The sequence below is a fragment of the Schistocerca piceifrons genome, chromosome 3 (assembly GCF_021461385.2).
Source record: "Schistocerca piceifrons isolate TAMUIC-IGC-003096 chromosome 3, iqSchPice1.1, whole genome shotgun sequence".
Lineage (NCBI taxonomy): Eukaryota > Metazoa > Arthropoda > Insecta > Orthoptera > Acrididae > Schistocerca > Schistocerca piceifrons.
The window spans coordinates 194,803,566-194,823,757 of NC_060140.1; the positions used below are offsets into that span (position 1 = coordinate 194,803,566).

At 39.4% G+C, this 20,192-nt stretch overlaps 1 protein-coding gene across 2 annotated transcripts in view; it reads right to left on the reverse strand.

The window, feature by feature from the left end:
- Positions 1 to 20,192, reverse strand: part of LOC124787710 — a 105,151-nt gene that overhangs the window by 50,269 nt on the left and 34,690 nt on the right. For both annotated transcript variants that reach the window (XM_047254544.1, XM_047254545.1), the window contains exon 5: positions 2,028 to 2,220. In XM_047254544.1, the coding sequence (XP_047110500.1) occupies positions 2,028 to 2,220 (193 nt within the window). The remainder of the gene's footprint in view (positions 1 to 2,027; positions 2,221 to 20,192) is intronic.

The following is a 20,192-nucleotide window of genomic DNA, read 5'->3' on the forward strand; positions in this document are numbered from 1 at the left end:
GTACACCTTCCGGGTTACAGGACTGGAGTAGGTGGTGGTGGGAGGGTGCATGGGACAGGTTTTGCATCCCACGCACCCTCCCACCACCACCTACTCCAGTCCTGTAACCCGGAAGGTGTACACGATCAAAGGCAGAGCCACGTGCGAAAGCACCCACGTGATTTACCAACTGACCTGTCTACACTGTGATGCATTCTATGTGGGAATGACCAGCAACAAACTGTCCATTCGCATGAATGGACACAGGCAGACAGTGTTTGTTGGTAATGAGGATCACCCTGTTGCTAAACATGCCTTGGTGCACAGCCAGCACATCTTGGCACACTGTTACACCGTCCGGGTTATCTGGATACTTCCCACCAACACCAACCTATCCGAACTCCGGAGATGGGAACTTGCCCTTCAGTATATCCTCTCTTCTCGTCATCCGCCAGGCCTCAATCTCCGCTAATTTCAAGTTGCCGCCACTCATACCTCACCTATCTTTCAACAACTTCTTTGCCTCTACACTTCTGCCTCGACTGACATCTCTGCCCAAACTCTTTGTCTTTAAATATGTCTGCTTGTGTCTGTATGTGTGGATGGATATGTGCGTGTGTGCGAGTGTATACCTGTCCTTTTTTCCCCCTAAGGTAAGTCTTTCCGCTCCCGGGATTGGAATGACTCCTTACCCTCTCCCTTAAAACCCACTTCCTTTCGTCTTCCCCTCTCCTTCCCTCTTTCCTGATGAGGCAACAGTTTGTTGCGAAAGCTTGAATTTTGTGTGTATGTTTGTGTTTGTTTGTGTGTCTATCGACCTGCCAGCGCTTTCGTTCAGTAAGTCACCTCATCTTTGTTTTTATATATAATTTTTCCCACGTGGAATGTTTCCTTCTATTATATTGATATCATTAAAATGCACAGTATTTTAGATGATATATCTAAAAGAAATTACATCAGTCTATCCATTAGCATTAAAGAATGGATGAGATATTTAATCACTTTAGAGGTAGTGTCAGTACTTGTGAACTCGTTTCCCCTCAACCAATCATTACAATATTTAATCTTGTTCTAGAAACCAAAGCAATGTCCTGTTTAGAAGGAAAATCTGGATGAAAAAGTTCATTGACTGCTGACAGCAAGTAGCAAGTAGTTTTGCACACCTAGATGGAAATCCTGCAGAGTTGAAGAGCCACAATGTTCAAGATCATACTAAGTATTGATGATGTAATGCAGAAATATTTAAATGCAGATGTGAAAGTTTCACTTTCAAAAAAGAAACAGTTGTATTGGGGAACTGAATTAAACCTATGTGATAATACGATGAAATGGAAGACTAACGGAGTAAGATCTAAATATAACAGCTTGAAAACATAGTGAAATGGAAATAAAAGCTAATGAAATTAAATAATTATTATTCACAACAGTAGGACAAAGAACTAAAAGAATGAAACAATAAAGCAGACCTAACAAAAGCTGAAAAACTGATTGGATACAGAAAAAAAATACGAGTAATACTGAAAGATGTATTAGATGAACTATTAACTCAGTCATACAACAGCTTTTCTCTCCCCCCCCCCCTCCCCCCCCCCCTTATAGTTTCTATTCTTCTTCATTTCTTCCACTTAGCTGGTCTGCTTCTTTCTTCTTATTCTTCTCATCACTAATTTTTAATATTAATTCCAGCCCCAAATTTTATATCGCTTTTAATGGTAACACTCTGCTCTTATTGTACATAGGTACAGTCAAACAACCAGCTGGTTCCCTCTTCCTGAATAATATTGGTAGTTTCCCTGCAATTGAACAACACAGTTCCCAACTATTGACCTCTGTATGATTCATCTTCTCTTCTACCTTTTTTTTATATCATTTAAGAGAATAGTATCAAACACCTCTGTTAAAGTCTGAGATTCGGTATTTACATATTGAAATTGTTGTATGGCACTTTTCTTTGCTTTTTACATTTATCTTATTAGGATTTCACTGTCAGGTATTTATATCTGATTCTTTCATTTTTTTGCTTTCTCATTAATTACAAAAAAACATACCATTTTTACAGTTGCTAAGAATTTCTGGAATATTATGAAACCAAATTTCAGTGTTGGATAAATATATTTCCCACCAATTACTGGATACATTCTGACAGTCTTCTTGTGACAAAGATGAGTCACTGCTTTCTGAATCAGTAGTTTCAGTAGGTGGCTGCGTTACTTGTCCATCTCCTTTGCAAACATCTTTTCCCTATGTGAAACAAGAGCCATTAGTTCTCTAACAATGTATCTTTTTTGTTTTACACATTTGTCAAAATCCAAGAGCTTTTACTATAACTGTGGCAGAAATCTTATAATACTGTGCTTAGCAAGTCAATAAACGAGTTAGAAATGACTGTAGAATCAATTATGCAGTGAATACTCAGATATCAATTAATTATACTGCTTGACAATTGCTAAAGAACAGAGACACTGTGGGACAGAAAGAATTGCAGGCAATGATGGACATAATGAAACACAGTACATACATAACAGACATGGAGTGGTAGATTTATAATAAAAAATGGTACAGATTTAACCACGTGAGAAAGCAGGATAACAGACATAAATAACATTTATGTTTGACTCAGATCAGACTCTCAACATAAAGGTCGATATCGGACACTCAATAAGGAATACGCCTTCCTCAGGCACTAATGCACATTTTGCACCTGTTATTCATGCTGGTTACCAAACTATCGGGGAGTTCCTGGGGCACATTGTGCCGCCCTCTCTCAAGGCAGTTTCCAGTTCTTGCTTGGTTTGGGAAGGAGGTGTTCACTGAGAAACAAGTCTGCTAAGAGCATCCCAGATATGCTCTATAGGGTTTAGATCTGTGGAGTACCCAGGCCACTCCATACATTCAATATCTTCATTTTCCAGTGTGTCTGACACCTCAGCAGTACTGCATGGGTGGGCACTGTCACCCATAAATGGAAACTCAGGACATACTACACCCCTAAAAAGACAGACATGATTCAGAATAATCTCCCTGCAACACCGCCATGTTGTAACAGGTCCACACAAAGATACGAGGTGGTGTTCAGCCCTTGTGAATAATGCCTGCCCACACCATAACACCATGGCCATCATACTGATGACATTCATGAATATTTTGTGGCATGTAACATATTTCCCTCTCTCTCTCTCTCCACACTAACTGGTGGCTTGAAACATTTGAGACTGTGAAGTGGGATTTGTTGAAGAAAATCACTCAGGGCCAGTGAAATATTTGTTCCTTTTCGTCGCTTGAGCTATGTATTGATCCTTTCGAGGTGTGATGGTCCATCTACAACCATTGGCAGGCCTCTGCATAGCATTTCCACCTTCAGCAGCACTTTTTAACCATGAGATGACAATTTTGGACAGAACCATTACTGTGGCTACAGTGGTGACATTATGACCAGTTTCAAGCCCTCCAACTGCTCATACACGATTGTAAGCACTCAAATGATGTCTCGCAGACATGTTGTCATATCACACAAAATGTTGCACTAATCTGTTCACAACAACCTTCATCATGTATTGTACTACATGAACTGTCTATTCCATACAGAGCATTTGTGCACAGGCTTTGCTGTAGTTAACACGATCCAACCTCTACATTTCCCTTTATCATCATTCGTAGGGTGTTTTGTAGCAACTGTTGGTTGTTGCATAGTAATTGACAGTTGTTACTTAGCAATTGCCAAGCAGTGTATATTTACCCATATAACATCAATCTACACCGCAACCCTTAGCCTTCTCACACATGAGTACCTCAACTCTTGCAAAAAAATAAATCCTTGAGTTTCACCCAAAAACGCATACATCCTCTCAGCAGTATCTGAACAATCCTTGATAAATTGCTGTTCAAACTTCCATCCGTAAATAAGATACATTCACTGGCTGGCACTGGAAGACCCCACACACATGAAAAATAAATGACTTCTGTTTTTCTTCCATTATAGACAGAAACCTGTGCTATTTGTCTTATTTAAATTCTTTCAGCATGGTAACTTTTTTCACACTCTTCTGACACACTTCAACTATCTATGGCTAGGCAAGAGTTTCTATTAAGAATAACTCTGCATGATGATTACAGCTTTCAAGTCACTCGAGCTTCCTTTACGATTTCACACAGCAGTTTGTAAACTAATTCATGACTTTTGGTCACGTAGTGAGGCCATATAAAATAATTATTATCTTTTACTGTAGTGATGAAAAATACAATAAATATAATAATTTTTTTGGTGTTGATATTCTTCTGTCTTTCCTTGTTTGCTGATAAAAACTTGTGAGATATTCTACCTTATGCAAGACACTGTTGGTTTGTTTTACTCTTTGCAAACATGTTTCAGCACTTTATGTGCTATAATCAGTCAGACATTTTTATTTTCCAGTATGAAAATTATTATAATACAGTTAGGCTTGAATTTTGACCAAAAGTTATTTATATACATACACTATGTGATCAAAAGTATCCAGACACCTGGCAGAAAATGACTTACAAGTTCGTGGCGTCCTCCATCAGTAATGCTGGAATGCAATATGGTGTTGGCCCACCCTTAGCCTTGATGACAGCTTCCATTCTCGCAGGCATACATTCAATCAAGTGCTGGAAGGTTTCTTGGGAAATGGCAGCCCATTCTTCACGGAGTGCTGCACTGAGGAGAGGTATCGATGTCGGTCGGTGAGGCCTGGCACGAAGACGGCGTTCCAAAACATCCCAAAGGTGCTCTATAAGATTCAGGTCAGGACTCTGTGCAGGCCAGTCCATTACAGGGATGTTATTGTCATGTGACCATTCTGCCACAGGCTATACATCATGAACAGGTGCTCGATCATGGTGAAAGATGCAACTGCCATCCCCAAATTGCTCTTCAACAGTGGGAAGCAAGAAGGTGCTTAAAACATCAATGTAGCCGTGTGCTGTGATAGTGTCATGCAAAACAACAAGGAGTGTAAGCCCCCTCCATGAAAAACATGACTACACCATAATGCCACCGCCTCCAAATTTTACTGTTGGCACTACACACGCTGGCAGATTATGTTCACCAGGCAATCGCCATACTCACACCCTGCCATCAGATTGCCACATTGTGTACCATGATTCATCACTCCACACAACATTTTTCCACTGTTCAATTGTCCAATGTTTATGCTACTTACACCAAGCGAAGCTTCATTTGGCACTTACCGGCATGATGTGTGGCTTATAAACAGCCGCTCGACCATGAAATCCAAGTTTACTCACCTCTTGTCTAACGGTCATAGTACTTGCAGTGGATCCTGATGCAGTTTGGAATTCCTGTGTGATGGTCTAGATAGATGTCTGCATATTATACATTATGACCCTCTTCATCTGTTGGCAGTCTTTGTCAGTCAACACATGAGGTTGGCCTGTACACTTCTGTGCTGTATGTGGCCCTTCATGTTTCCACTTTACTACCACATCGGAAACAGAGCACCTAGGGATGTTTAGGAGTGTGGAAATCTCTTGTACAGACATATGACACAAGCGACACCCAGTCACCTGACCACGTTCAAAGTTCGTGAGTTCCGCGGAGCACCCCATTCTGCTCTCTCACGATGTCTAATGACTACTGAGGTCATTGGTATGGAGTACCTGGCAGTAGGTGGCAGCACAATGCACCTAATATGAAAAACATATGTTTTTGGGGGTTCTGGATACTTTTGATCACATAGTGTATGAAGGAGCAATAGCTAGGCATCAAATTTGCATTCGTTTATACGTGTAGTTACTTGCACAATGTCACTTAACTGATATATCAAGGTGTATAGGTGGACAAGGAAAAATAATTCCCAGATTTTTCCCGGATCTCCCGGTTAACAATACATTTTCTCCCGGATGAAAATACACTTTTTCCGTGTTAAGTGACAGCATATTTTCCGTCGAAACTGTAAAACTTATCAATCCTTTGAATGGATGTAGTTTTATACAGCGGCTTAGAATTTCTCGACACTTTAGAAAACGAAACTCAGAGGGAAAAAAACACGTTCTGGAAATATCTTTGATATGCAGCAACATGTATGGTGCATATTTTCGTATTACGAAAGTATAAATCCGAGTTCCACCAACAGGAAAAGTTAATGGTTTAAGTTACTACATATAGTGTTGCTACAAGAAAAGAAAATCTTTCGCATATAATATTTGTCTCGAAGATTAATAAGTTACAAGAGAAGCAGCTTTCACATATAATGTTGATCTGTTACACTTTAAGATACGTCACACAAACACGCCAGTAAAATTTTTAATACCGACATAAATCTCTGATCTTCTGGGCTCGAAATTCTTCTAAATGGCTTGTCATCAAAGAGTTGATTTTTAAATGAGAGCAAACGCTCTGTGATTTAAGAAATTCATCGTACATTCTCACACATAGTTCATCTTGCGTAAAAGGAAATTTACTTTGAAAATAACACTTTTTGAACCACAATTCGTAATATTTTCCCGTGACCTGTTAGATTCATTTCAGCAGTTGCCAGAGAGCGCCAGATAAGAGGCGTCACCACGCTTGCGCAGCTACGGTGACGCAGGAAGCCCATATGTTCGTAAGTGTGAAACATTAAAACATCTTACTTACATTATGTCATAAGAAACAAGACATCAGAGGATACTCCAAGAGCGTCGGAATTTCATGAACCGTAATAAACTGCACAGTTCGCCTTAAAGCGCACATTTGTATGTTCAGATTCCCAATGACGTACGCCTCGAGCTGATATTAAGCTTTTCGGTATGGTTTTCAGGACGTAAATTTTCTTGGAGTACCAGTACCGTACTTTATTATCTCATGTTTTGTTCTTTATTATGGCATATTGCCATATGTGCTAGAAGATGAAAATGTGCACTTGAAATGCAGCGAACAGTTGAAACTAGTCAATAGTGTGGAATTAAACACTTTGTTTCAAATAAATTTACTGCTTCAGCAGGAAAGCTTAATAAAAGCCAGATTTCTTTAGCAAACCGACAAAAATATCTTTATTGTTTAGCAAGGTGATTAATGCCTCTGCTCTGCTCACCAGAACGTCAAAAATTTAAAAACGGCTTTTCAAAAATAAGTTCATTTTGTAGCGCACATGTTTCTGAAGAGTCTGATGCATAAAACGTATATCCTCGAGCAAATGTAAGACATGTTATTTTGTCTTTAGTGCGCCGAAATGCAGTGTCACACCTCTTCAACAACATTCTTATACCGTTTGTCACTGTATTTCGCTTCACTGTATTTCGCTCTGTGGAACTCAAACGTGTATATTTTGTAATGGATGCCATCAAACTATCTCAGAACAGTGGAAATTAAAATGTCCTGTAGTGCTTCTCCTGCTCCCAGTTGGCCGGTTTGACATCCTGCCCTTCTAAAAAATAATAAAAAAATTAAAAAATCACAATTAATACTTGATGGGATTATTTGTAACCGGAAGAACAAGAACTCTTCACAAAATCTGGACTCTTTATTGCCTATTAGTTAATAACTTACTCTTCTGTGTAACAAAATTAAATATAGGATACCGAAAACCAGTACAGACAAGAGACAGGCAAGACAGTACACATTTCTTCAATCCTTAGGTCCTAGCAATTTTTCTCTCTAATCTTGCTGCAGCTTTATGTGGCGTGCTTTGCTTTCTGCGAAAGGATTATTACCTCATCAAAGTTCGTCAAACTTTTTGCTACATGAAAAATCGAAATGTCATTGTTTAATACTGAAAAAGCTGTTAATACAAATAACACCCAAGACTGGTGTGCCGGCCGGAGTGGACGAGTGGTTCTAGGCGCTACACTCTGGAACCACGTGACCGCTACGGTCACAGGTTCAAATCCTGCCTCGGGCATGGATTTGTGTGATGTCCGTAGGTTAGTTAGGTTTAAGTAGTTCAAAGTTCTAGGGGACTGATGACCGCAGAAGTTAAGTTCCATAGTGCTCAGAGCCATTTGAACCAAGACTGGTGTGGTTTCTCGATCTGTTTACATTTATTTTGTCACTGTGTGCTGGATAAAACACAATAGGCCTTTCCAATATTGCAGCAATTGTACCACACACTAAATAAGCGAGACTGTTTTGGCAATAATGATCATTTTTATAGTACGACAATATTATTCACGAAGTACCAATACGAAATACTTATTTGGCCTACTACAATCAAAAAGCTTTGTTTGGAAATAGTTTCACATTTCATTCGTACGCTCCAGTTTCTCATGCATGAGACCAGAATGTAGTAGAACGAAATTTTTGTATATATTTGGAATTGTCATATTCTTACATAATTTGTGTGATGTCTCCGTTTCTTCTCCTTCCTTGTTCTAACAATCAATCTTGCCATCACTAATTCTGTAACTATTCCTACCACTGTCAAAACTCTTTCTCCGCTTAACTTTAGTAACCCTGTCACAATCACCGGTTTAGATATCCAGCGATTATTCTCCGGTTAGGCATTATTACGTGTTCGTACAATGCGTTTTCCGCGCTACTCCCAGAATTGAACTTAAGCAGCTGCTAGCCGGGGACTACAACTGGCCCTGTCTAGTGTAGCAATCTGGCCAAAAATTTTCCGTTAGGATTTCACTTTCACAGCGAGAAGATAATACATAATCTTTCTTAACTGTTATTCCTGTTAGCCATTTATTTCCACTCTGGTAGTCTGAAGCTATGGATTTCGCTAGTAATTATAACAGCGCTGAACATTTGCAAACCAAATCAACCACATAAACAAGCAGCAGTTGCCATTCACCGGTTCGGCTTTACTCTGCTCAGCTCGTATAGCCCCATCCCGTTCTGTCTGCAGGAAAGTTAATTTCTAGATGCAACGAGGATTCCCTTGGCAGACACATCATGTACACTATGCACGCATTCCAAAATCAACTTATAATTCATTCAGAAATCAACTTAGAATGTGTTCAAAAATATCCAAAAATCAGCAGGGGTGTGTTTCAAAATCATATGAATACTCGATAGACCGACATGCACTGGATGCTAGGTGCTTTGTGAAACGAGGTTTTTTCCCTCTAGAATATAGATTTGTCCCCTCCCCAAAAACTGCCGCTCGGTCCTGATACCGCGGTTTGAAGACCCCCCTCCATCCAACACTAGATCCGGGCCTGCTGCGTACGCGTTAATCTGGCAGCTTGGGCGTGCTAGTAAAATTTTGCCGGGTAGCCCATGTGACTGGTTGCTGCTTACACAGCAATCAGCCACATTTCTGCAGCCAGAAGAGGGAGAAGGTATTACTCATACGTAACTCAACTGCGCGTGTGCACGAGCCCGCTCGTAACTGCTTACATGAATCTAATGTAAAGAGTTGTGACGTCCCGCTCATCGGAGGCTATTTGTTGTTATGAAGCATTGCATAGTCTTCCTAAAGCCTTTCACACATTTTGCTGTTGGCAGACGTTTGTATGTGCACTGTGTTATTTTATATGGTGCATTTCCTTTGCAATGTAAGTTTTATTTTCGTTTCCTCCCGCCCCTCACCCCCCCCCCCCCAATTTACAGGAAACCTATCACGACCAGCACAATTATCCACAACCTGTCCAATCACTCAGTAACACACCAGCAAGCCAGTTTCAGATACGTACTACACAGACTGAACAGAACACATGAATGAAAAACTACGAAGAAGAACTAAACATACTAAAGCAAACAGCAATGAAGAATAGCTATGATACAAAGATACTAGGTAAAAGAAACAACAAAACACAGAAATAGACAATATGTAGTCATAACACACACACACACACACACACACACACACACACACACACACACACACACACACACACACACACTAAAAGAAAAAAGCGAATTGCATCTCTTCTACCTTCTCAGTCACCGCATGTCACTGTCATCACACATACAGTAAAGTTCGTGGATAACAGTAAACACTTTGAAATTCATGAACCACCCATCAAATAAACATACAATGAAACAAATTAACAGCAAACAGCTGCAATGACACATTAAATGACAACATAAACCTTATGTACTGTGATAAAATAAATAAAATGGGCGTGAAGCTATCAGAACTTCTGTTGTAAAGAAAGTAAGTGCCTTAATCCATCTTAAACAATGGAAATAAAGTCTAGAAGAACCAAACATCTTAAGTAACAAGGTAAATAAAGTGTGGAAGTTGCAAATCTACTAATGTAAATGCACCTTATTAGCATCATGTAAGGTATGTGCAAATCTTCATAAATATTTATTATCCAAACCTGTATTCTAGTCCTTATTTTCACCAAAACAAAAACCTACAATATTTTGTGTATCAGTCAAGTGAAATTGTGCAATTAACTACATATATCAACCAATGCTAATTTGATGTATAATTATTGCTCCTTTATAAGTATATAAATAACTTTAGGCTGTAATTAAAATGTAAGAGAATCATAATAATTTTCATACTTGCAAATAAAAATATCCTACTGCCGATAGAAAAAGAAGTGCTGAAACATATTTAGCAAAAGTAAAACAAACATACAAACAGCGTCTTGCATCAGGCAGAATATCTCACCAAAATTAATATAACTATGACAATGATTACAATGACCAAAATACTTAAAGACAGCAAAATAATTATAGATACAAGAATAGTTACGATTACTAAAACATAAACAGTGACACAAAAAGTTAACATGTCTTGAAACATTGAGCAACTACTGAACAATAAAAAAAAAAAAAAAAAAATGGAAAAGATGAAAGTTGTAGCAAGATGTAAATAATTTGGGACCATTCACCAAATAACAGAAGCTTTGAGTCACTGACACACACACACACACACACACACACACACACACACACACACACACACACGGCAGACAATGAAAATTATATTCTGATTAAAATTACTTGATAACTGAAACTTCATGCATTGGAGCTGGTTTTCTCATATCTGAGTGCTCAATGCCATGCCCAAACCATTCACCACTGCCAAACCATCACAATAATTGGTCAGTTCACTTCCAATTCCCTGTTCAGTTCTCTTTCTTTATGCATCTGAGTCCTGAATCATGAGTCGGCACTTCTATTTTGTACTTCATCTCTCACACACACACACACGACGATACAGATGGAACAATCACATTTCCTACGCACCGCTAAACAAATTCTACTGGATATTTCTGCACAAGACGCAATTCAGCTTCACATTTACAGTTATCGTAAATACAGAGATCAGCTTACATTAGGTAGGCTTCGCACAATGTTGTTGAAGCTAAATTTTTCAAGGGTGCAATTCATCATTGTGATTGGGTCAAAATTCCCACTTAGCCCAAAGTTGCGGCCTAGCATAATAATGGTAAGCATATAAGCCTGATGTGTAGGTCATAAGTTTGAAACTCGTCAAATGCACTGCAATTTTTTTAATTTTTAAATCAAACCAAAAGAGTCTCATTACTATTTTTATTCAATTAATTGGTTTAAATGTATTTTTTTATTTCTAATAATTTGTCGCATCATTTTCATCATTGTATTGACTTTTTTCTTCGTTCTTCTTTTCTTCCCATCATACTTTTTTTGTTTGGATTCTGTCTGTGTCGCCTGTAATCTGCAACAAAGTGCCAACATGAACTTCTCATCAGTCGGTAACGTGGCAGGTCATGCAGCCAGTGGGAGGATGGTTTCAGGTAAACAATAATAGCGAGAAATTACAGTTTACTGTTAGCGCTGAAAATGAATTTTTTCTGTCTTCAGTTTGCTCATAGTTTTTATTGCCATGAATGAAGTGATCGTGATTTTAGTTCTGCCGCATAGTGCTAACCGTCGTTCTCCCAGAAACATTGCAGATGTCAGTGTTGTGGTTAGCTTAGGAAACGAGTTTAAATAGAGGGCTACAAAACATGTCATCTGGCACAGTTTAGTCATTGGTCATTCAAGATCAGCTGTCGACAGACTGCCTCGCATTTTCAACACACCTCACAGCATCCACTTCCAGCACTGCTCCGTTTAACATGTTAACTGAAAAACACACACACACACACACACACACACACACACACACACACACACACACACACTTGCAAACAAATGCCTATGACCCTACATAATGCCGGCCGAATGCACAATGCACAGTGCATCCAACTGGCCCTACACAAGGTGTTACAAAAAGGTACGGCCAAACTTTCAGGAAACATTCCTCACACACAAATAAAGAAAAGATGTTATGTGGACATGTGTCCGGAAATGCTTAATTTCCATGTTAGAGCTCATTTTAGTTTCGTCAGTTTGTACTGTACTTCCTCGATTCACCGCCAGTTGGCCCAATTGAAGGAAGGTAATGTTGACTTCGATGCTTGTGTTGGCATGTGACTCATTGCTCTACAGTACTAGCATCAACCACATCAGTACGTAGCATCAACAGGTTAGTGTTCATCACGAACGTGGTTTTGCAGTCAGTGCAATGTTTACAAATGCGGATTTGGCAGATGCCCATTTGATGCATGGATTAGGACGGGGCAATAGCCGTGGTGCGGTACATTTGTATCGACACAGATTTCCAGAACGAAGGTGTCCCAACAGGAAGACGTCGAAGCAATTGATCGGCATCTTAGGGAGCACGGAACATTCCAGCCTATGACTCGCGACTGGGGAAGACCTAGAACGACGAAGACACCTGCACTGGACGAGGCAATTCTTCGTGCAGTTGACGATAACCCTAATGTCAGCGTCACAGAAGTTGCTGCTGTACAAGGTAACGTTGACCACATCACTGTATGGAGAGTGCTGCGGGAGAACCAGTTGTTTCCGTACCATGTATAGCGTGTGCAGGCACTATCAGCAGCTGATAGGCCTCCACGGGTACACTTCTGTGAACGGTTCATCCAACAATGTGTCAATCCTCATTTCAGTGCAAATGTTCCCTTTACGGATGAGGCTTCATTCCAACGTGAACAAATTGTAAATTTTCACAATCAACATGTGTGGGCTGACGAGAATCCGCACACAATTGTGCAATCACGTCATCAACACAGATTTTCAGTGAACGTTTGGGCAGGCATTGTTGGTGATGTCTTGATTGCGCCCCATGTTCTTCCACCTACGCTCAATGGAGCACGTTATCATGATTTCATACAGGATACTCTACCTGTGCTGCTAGAACATGTGCCTTTACAAGTACGACACAACATGTGGTTCATGCACGATGGAGCTCCTGCATATTTCAGTTGAAGTGTTCGTATGCTTCTCAACAACAGTTTCGATGACCGATGAATTGGTAGAGGCGGACCAATTCCATGGCCTCCATGCTCTCCTGACCTCATCCCTCTTGACTTTCATTTATTGGGGCATTTGAAAGCTCTTGTCTACGCAACCCCAGTACCAAATGTAGAGACTCCTCATGCTCGTATTGTGGATGGCTGTGATACAATATGCCATTCTCCAGGGCAGCATCAGCGCATCAGGGGTTCCATGCAACGGAGGGTGGATGCATGTATCCTCGCTAACGGAGGACATTTTGAACATTTCCTGTAACAAAGTGTTTGAAGTCACGCTGGTATGTTCTGTTGCTGTGTGTTTCCATTCCATGATTAATGTGATTGGAAGAGAAGTAATAAAATGAGCTCTAACATGGAAAGTAAGTGTTTCCGGACACATGTCCACATAACATATTTTCTTTCTTTGTTTGTGAGGAATGTTTCCTGAAAGTTTGGCCGTACCTTTTTGTAACACCCTGTATAAAGGCACAGGTGTGTGTGTGTGTGTGTGTGTGTGTGTGTGTGTGTGTGTGTGTGTGTGTGTGTGTGTGTGTTTCTATCCCGCTCAAGAAAGGATTGACTCCAAAAGCTAATATGTTATCTTTCATTTCTGTGTGCGTCTGTCGACACTCAACACTTCTGCTATGCGGTGAGTGGTATCCTTTATTCCTTAATCATTTACAAAAAAGAGAAATTGAGTCTTATAAGAAGGAAGCAAAGATAATGTGCAGAAGATTATGGTACAAAGAATACAGGTTGAAGTAAACAAGAGACACTGGCTATAAACAGTAATAAAACTTTTGGTGTGACGTCATGTGTGCTGGACTGCTGTTGAAATTGCTCGTCAATATTTTATAAAGTTGTAGTCTTCAGTTACTTATTTTACAGTTTATTTGTGTTAATATTTGCTGTAAAAGGAACTTATTAGTGGATTTTCATTAATCTGTCTTTCTTCCTGAGTTATTGACTCGAATGGTCCGTTATTCATGAGTGTGCTTACGTCGTTCGTGTAAGCCTCACGCCTCGGTAGTGTGTTTACATTTTAGAGCGTGCAGTTGCGGCTGTAGCAGTTATAAAGCTAAGTACTGACAAAGTTATTTGTGCTCTGTTATACAGTTATTAAATTTAACAGTTTTCAGTGGTGTTTCGTGCTGTTTGTGGCGAAATAACAATTTAATAAACTTTCGGAAACATTCGCTCACTGTGCTTTTTAGAGTTTTCTGTGCACTGAACTCGTTTAGTAAATTTCAGGCTTTTGTTTTCAGCTGGTGTTTCTTATTGTTTCTAGTGAAATTTTCATTCAATGTTTTAACTTCGTTGAATGTTCCAATGGTCACTTGAATTTTTGGTTTTAGCTAGTAATTTTGTGAAATTTTGTTGGTGTTGGTATTGGTGGTGGTGGTGGTGGTGGTGGTGGTGTAATACTATTAAAACAAGTAGTTGCTTTCTTAGTAGACAGAGAATTTCTAGACTGCTATTGTTAGTTCTATAAAAAGTTCTACTGATGTAACTGAACTTAGGTAACATAGACGTATAGTTTTCTTCAGTAGCTGTAAAATTTTACCATGAGTGAGAAGTGTGGGCTCTGTCTTAAGTTTGTGAGTAGAGGGTTACAGTGTCAGATTTGTTTTAAGTATTTTCATTGGGGGAGAATGCAGTGGGGAAGCCAGTGGGTATTCTACCAATATCCTCTCCTGGGAATGCAGTATCTGTAGTAGAAATAAGTTGATAGAGGAGCAGGAGCATAAGATCCGTAACCTTCAGGTGCAGTTACAACGTGCAAAGGATGAACTAGATAGGTTGAGGAGAATGAAGGGTGGTGAAGAATGGGAACTGGCAGTTGGCAAGAAGGCAGCTAGGAGGAGGAGGTATTCAGACAGTTATACTTCGTGTATATGCAATAGATTAGACCAACTGTCAGAGTTGAGTGAAGAGGAGCCTCTTGTAGCTGTAGATGTAGAGAACATGCAGCAGTCCTCAGCAGTGAGGAGGCCTAGGTCAGTTGCAAAGTCTAATAGAAAGAAGAAGGTTTTGCTGCTAAGTAGTTCCCACGGTAGAGGTGTGGGCCAGCAGTTGCAGGAAGTGTTGGGGAGTGAGTACCAGGTCACCAGCATTGTGAAGTCTAGTGCAGAGTTGGCTCTTGACTGACAACATAGGTGAGTTATGTAGGAATTTTACGGAGGAGGATCAGGTAGTGATAGTGGGTGGGCCAGGGAACCGTCTTGATAGGGATGGGGAATATGATGTAGGTGGTGACCTGGTAAAGATAGCTACTCAAACTGGTGGCACTAATGTGCATTTCATGCAACTGTTTCAGTGTCATGAACGGCCTAATCTTAATACGGCTGTTAGGCACGTCAACATGGGGCTGGGGAGGGCGCTGATGGCAGAGGGCATGGGTCACATTTCATTGGTGCCAGTTGGGTCTATCAGTAGATTGGGTTTCACTAAGCAAGGCCTGCACCTCAATAGGTATGGGAAGGGGAGGTTGGCAAAGCTTATAGGTGACAGTGTAGTGGGTGGTGGTGGAATCACTCATGGAAAAATTCCTGTAGTAGTTGGTGTTAGAGCTGCACCTTTTTTTTAAACTGAGGTCAGCTGATAGGTATACCTGCTTAAAGGAAATCCCTCTAACTAAGGGCTCATCTTCAGATGACATAATGTTTCCAAGTAGTGAAGGAATTAGCATATTACATCAAAATATAAGAGGTATTATAGATAAAGTTAGTGTACTGCTTATAGATGTTGACTCTGAAATTATTGGTATATCAGAACATCACTTAAATAATTTGATGATTCAGAGGCATGGTAATTGGAGGAAATGAGAGAAAATGCGGTATGAAAATAGGGGGAAAGGAAATAGAGCAAGTGAATAACTTCAGTTACCTGGGAAGTGTAATAAAGGATGATATGTATTGCTCAGCACAAATTAGGAAAAGAATTGCAATGGCAAAAGAAGGATTCAAGAGGAAACAGAAATTACTTTGTAGGCCACTAAACAAAAATCTGAGGAAAAGACTTGCCAAATGTTACATCTGGAGCATTGCACTGTATGGTGTGGAGGCCTGGACATTGAGGAAGGAAGATGAAAGAAGGTTGGCGGCACTAAAGATGTGGATATGGAGAAGAATGGAAAAAGTGAAATGGGAAGACTGAGTAAGGAATGAAGAAGTATTAAGGAGAGTTGGAGAAGAAAGATACATGCTGAAAGTAATCAGAAAGAAAAAACAGAACTGGAGTGAACATTGTTTGAGGATGGACTGTTTATTGAAGGAAGGAATCGAAGGAATGGTGGAGGGAAAAAGGGGAAGAGGAAAAAGAAGATATCAAATGCTGGACAATATCAAAGGAGACAAATTTTCAGAAATGAAACGACTGGCTATGGACAGACAAAAGTGGAAGAGGCTTAACCCATGACAAGACCTACCGTAAGGCAGAATACCATACCATACCATACCATACTACTACTACTACTACTACTACTACTACTACTACTACTATTTACCAGGATGTAAATTAGCTGGCTGTTTTTCAAGGAGTTCCTTGTGGAGCGGGGGAGTGGCTATGTACGTAAAAAACAGTATTCCATTTGAGTCCATAGATGTGTCACAACACTGCACTGAACGGCTATTTGAATATTGTGCAGCGGCAGTTGAATTTGTTGTTTATAGGTCCCCTAACTCTGACTTCAGAGCATTTCTGCTCAAGATAGAGAAGGTTCTTGATTCAGTTTGTAGGAAGTACCAGAAATTAGTTATATATGATGGTGCAAGGAAAAGGATGTTGGTAGATCTCCTAAATTCATATGATCTGATGCAGACTGTGTTTGTTCCAACTGTGGTGCAGGGGAACAGAAGCACAGCCATAGACAATATTTTTATTCATTCTTCATTACTAGATGGGCATTCTGTTAGTAAAAGGGTGAATGGCCTTTCAGACCACGATGCACAAATTTAAAAGTAAAAGGCTTTTGTACTCAAACAAATGTCACATATAATTACAAACTATGTAGGAAAGTTAATCCAACAACAATAGAGAGTTTTTTAAACCTTATCAAGGAACAAGAGTGGCAGGATGTTTATAGCGCCAATAACATAGATGATAAATATAAGGCTTTCCTTAACACATTTCTCATGCTCTTTGAGAGCTGCTTTCGATTAGAATGTTCTAAATGGGGTACTAACAGTAATAGGCAGCCTGGGTGGCTGACTAGTGGGATAAGGATATCATGTAGAACAAAGTTGGAATTATATCAAAATGTAAGAGAAGTAGTCATAATCAAGCTACAGTAGCCCATTACAAACAGTATTGTAAGGTGCTTCAAAATGTTATTACGAAGGCAAAGAGTATGTGGTATGCAAATAGAATAGCTTATTCACAGGATAAAATTAAAACCATATGGTCAGTTGTGAAGGAAGTGTCTGGTCAGCAGCACAAGGTTGACAATATAAAGTCAGTTCTTAGTAAAAATATTTCTGTTAGTGATATATCAGATATATGTACAGTATTTAACAATCATTTTCTGAGCATTGCTGGTGAATTAAATAAAAATTTAGTTTCTACAGGGAATCACATAACTTTCTTGGCAAATGCCTTTCTGAGATTGATGTCTGAAATACTCCTCTGTGATAACAGACAAGGGGGAGATTGAGTCAATAATTAAATCACTGAAGACTAAGGACTCTCATGGTTATGATGGAGTGGCTAGCAGAGAATTAAAGTACTGTGTAATTTTTCCTTTAGGAATGGTCAGTTTCCTGAATGACTGAAGTAGTCAGTAGTAAAGCTGCTTTATAAAAAGGGAGAAATGGATAATGCAGATAATTTGAGACCTATTTCTATGCCAGCAGTGTTTGCTGAGATTTTGAAAAGGCTGTGTATGTAAGGATAATTGATCATTTTATATCACATGATTTGCTATCAAATGTGCAGTTTGGCTTTAGAAGTCGTTTAACAACTGAAAATGCTATATTCTCATTTCTCTGTGAGGTACTGGCTGGGTTAAGCAAAAAGTTTTGAATGCTAGGCATAGTTTTTGATTTAACTAAGGCATTTGATTGTGTTGATCACAAAATATTGCTCCAGAAACAGGACCATTACGGAATACAGGGAGTAGCTCACAATTGGTTCACCTCTTACTTTAGCAACAGACAGCAAAAGGTCATTATTCACAATGTTGATAATGGCTGTGATGTGGGGTCTGAGTTGGTATGGTCAAGTGTGGGGTGCCCCAAGGAATCTGTGTTGGGGCTACTCCTGTTCTTTATTTATATAAATGATATAGTATTACGAATAACTCTAAAATATTTCTGTTTGCTTATGACACTAGCTTGGTAGTAAAGGATGTTGTGTGCAACATTGGTTCGGTTTCAAATAGTGCAGTTCGTGATGTAAGTTCATGGCTTGTAGAAAATGAACTAATGTTAAATCACAGTAAGACTCAGTTTTTACAGTTTCTAACACAATTCAACAAAACCTGATGTTTTTTCACAGAACTGGCATATGATTAGTGAAACTGAAAATTCAAATTTCTAGGTGTTCAGATAGATAGTAAACTGTCGTGGAAAGCCCACATTCAGGGTCTTGATCAAAGGCTTAATGCTGCCATTTTTACTATTCAAACGGTATCTGAAGTGAGTGATTGTTCAGCACGAAAATTAGTCTACTCTGCTTATTTTCATTCGGTTATGTCATATGGTATTGTATTTTGGGGTAACTCTTCCCATTCTAAAAGGCTCAGAAACAGGCGGCTGGGGCAGTAAGTGGTGTAAGTTCACGAACCTCTTGTTGACCCCTGTTCATGAGTCTGGGTATTTTGACATTGGTCTCTCAATATATGTATATTCCTAACTGTCATTTCTTGTTAACAATATTAGCTTATTTCCAAGAATAAACAGCTTTCACTCAGTTGATACTCGGCAGAAATGAAACCTGCATCTGGATCGGACTTCCTCAACTCTTGTGCAGAAAGGTGTGCCGTATACTGCTGCATCCATTTTCAATAAGCTACCACTCAAATTCAAACATCTTAGCAGTAATCCATGCTCTTTCAAATCGAAACTGAAGAGTTTCATCATAGGTCACTCCTTCTATTCTGTCGAGGAGTTCCTTGAAAAATTAAGCTGATTCTTGTTGTATGTTGATTGCATTTACTTAAACTTATGGACTGACTTTTTTCCATTTCATAAACATTTTAGTTTTATCTGTTATTACTTTTATGTTGTAATTTCATATACTGACATGTTCCATGACCCTGGAGATTTGCTCCTCAATTTGGTTCTACAGAACTTGACGAGTAAATAAGTAAATAAATAAATAAAAACCACCAACCAAAATCCTCGAGTCAATTCAGTATCATTTTTATCAATAATTATTTACATTCAATGTGCAGGCCTTAATTGCACACTGAGACATGGCATAAGAACCACAATGGCCCCAATGTGAGTTTTCTATTTCTTTATTTGAGCCTCTCCTGAATATCATGAGTCAAACCTTAATAACTGACATTCACACTGCTGGATTTTCATACCACTGCAATATTGAAGTCAAACTAATTAAAATTATTTGCTTTGCAGCACTTTCCATATTAAACAGTCTTACTACATGGCTTTGGTGTCACAACAATTTCTTTGCACAGACACTAAGCTCAATGTATGCTTCACATTCAACATTGAATTGTTGATCCTGTCTAGTCATATTAGCAAGTGCTTCGAGAAATACACAGGAAAGTGTTAACTGTTGTGAGTTGGTATTTCTCTATCTTGTAATTAATCGATTAGATTTTCCAGCTAGGATATGACTAGAGGTCTGCGCGGATGCGGATATCCGCGGTATTTGTTACTTGGCGGATAAAATTGCGACCGGCGCGGATATCCGCGTGTCATCTGCAGATAATGAGCAAGGCATCTGCCCAGTACGTATGTTGCAATTTTAGTTGAAAACTTCAAGTCTGTTGACATTCTTGGAATCTTGCAGCACTCGGGTAGATCGGATGTCTGTTGTCC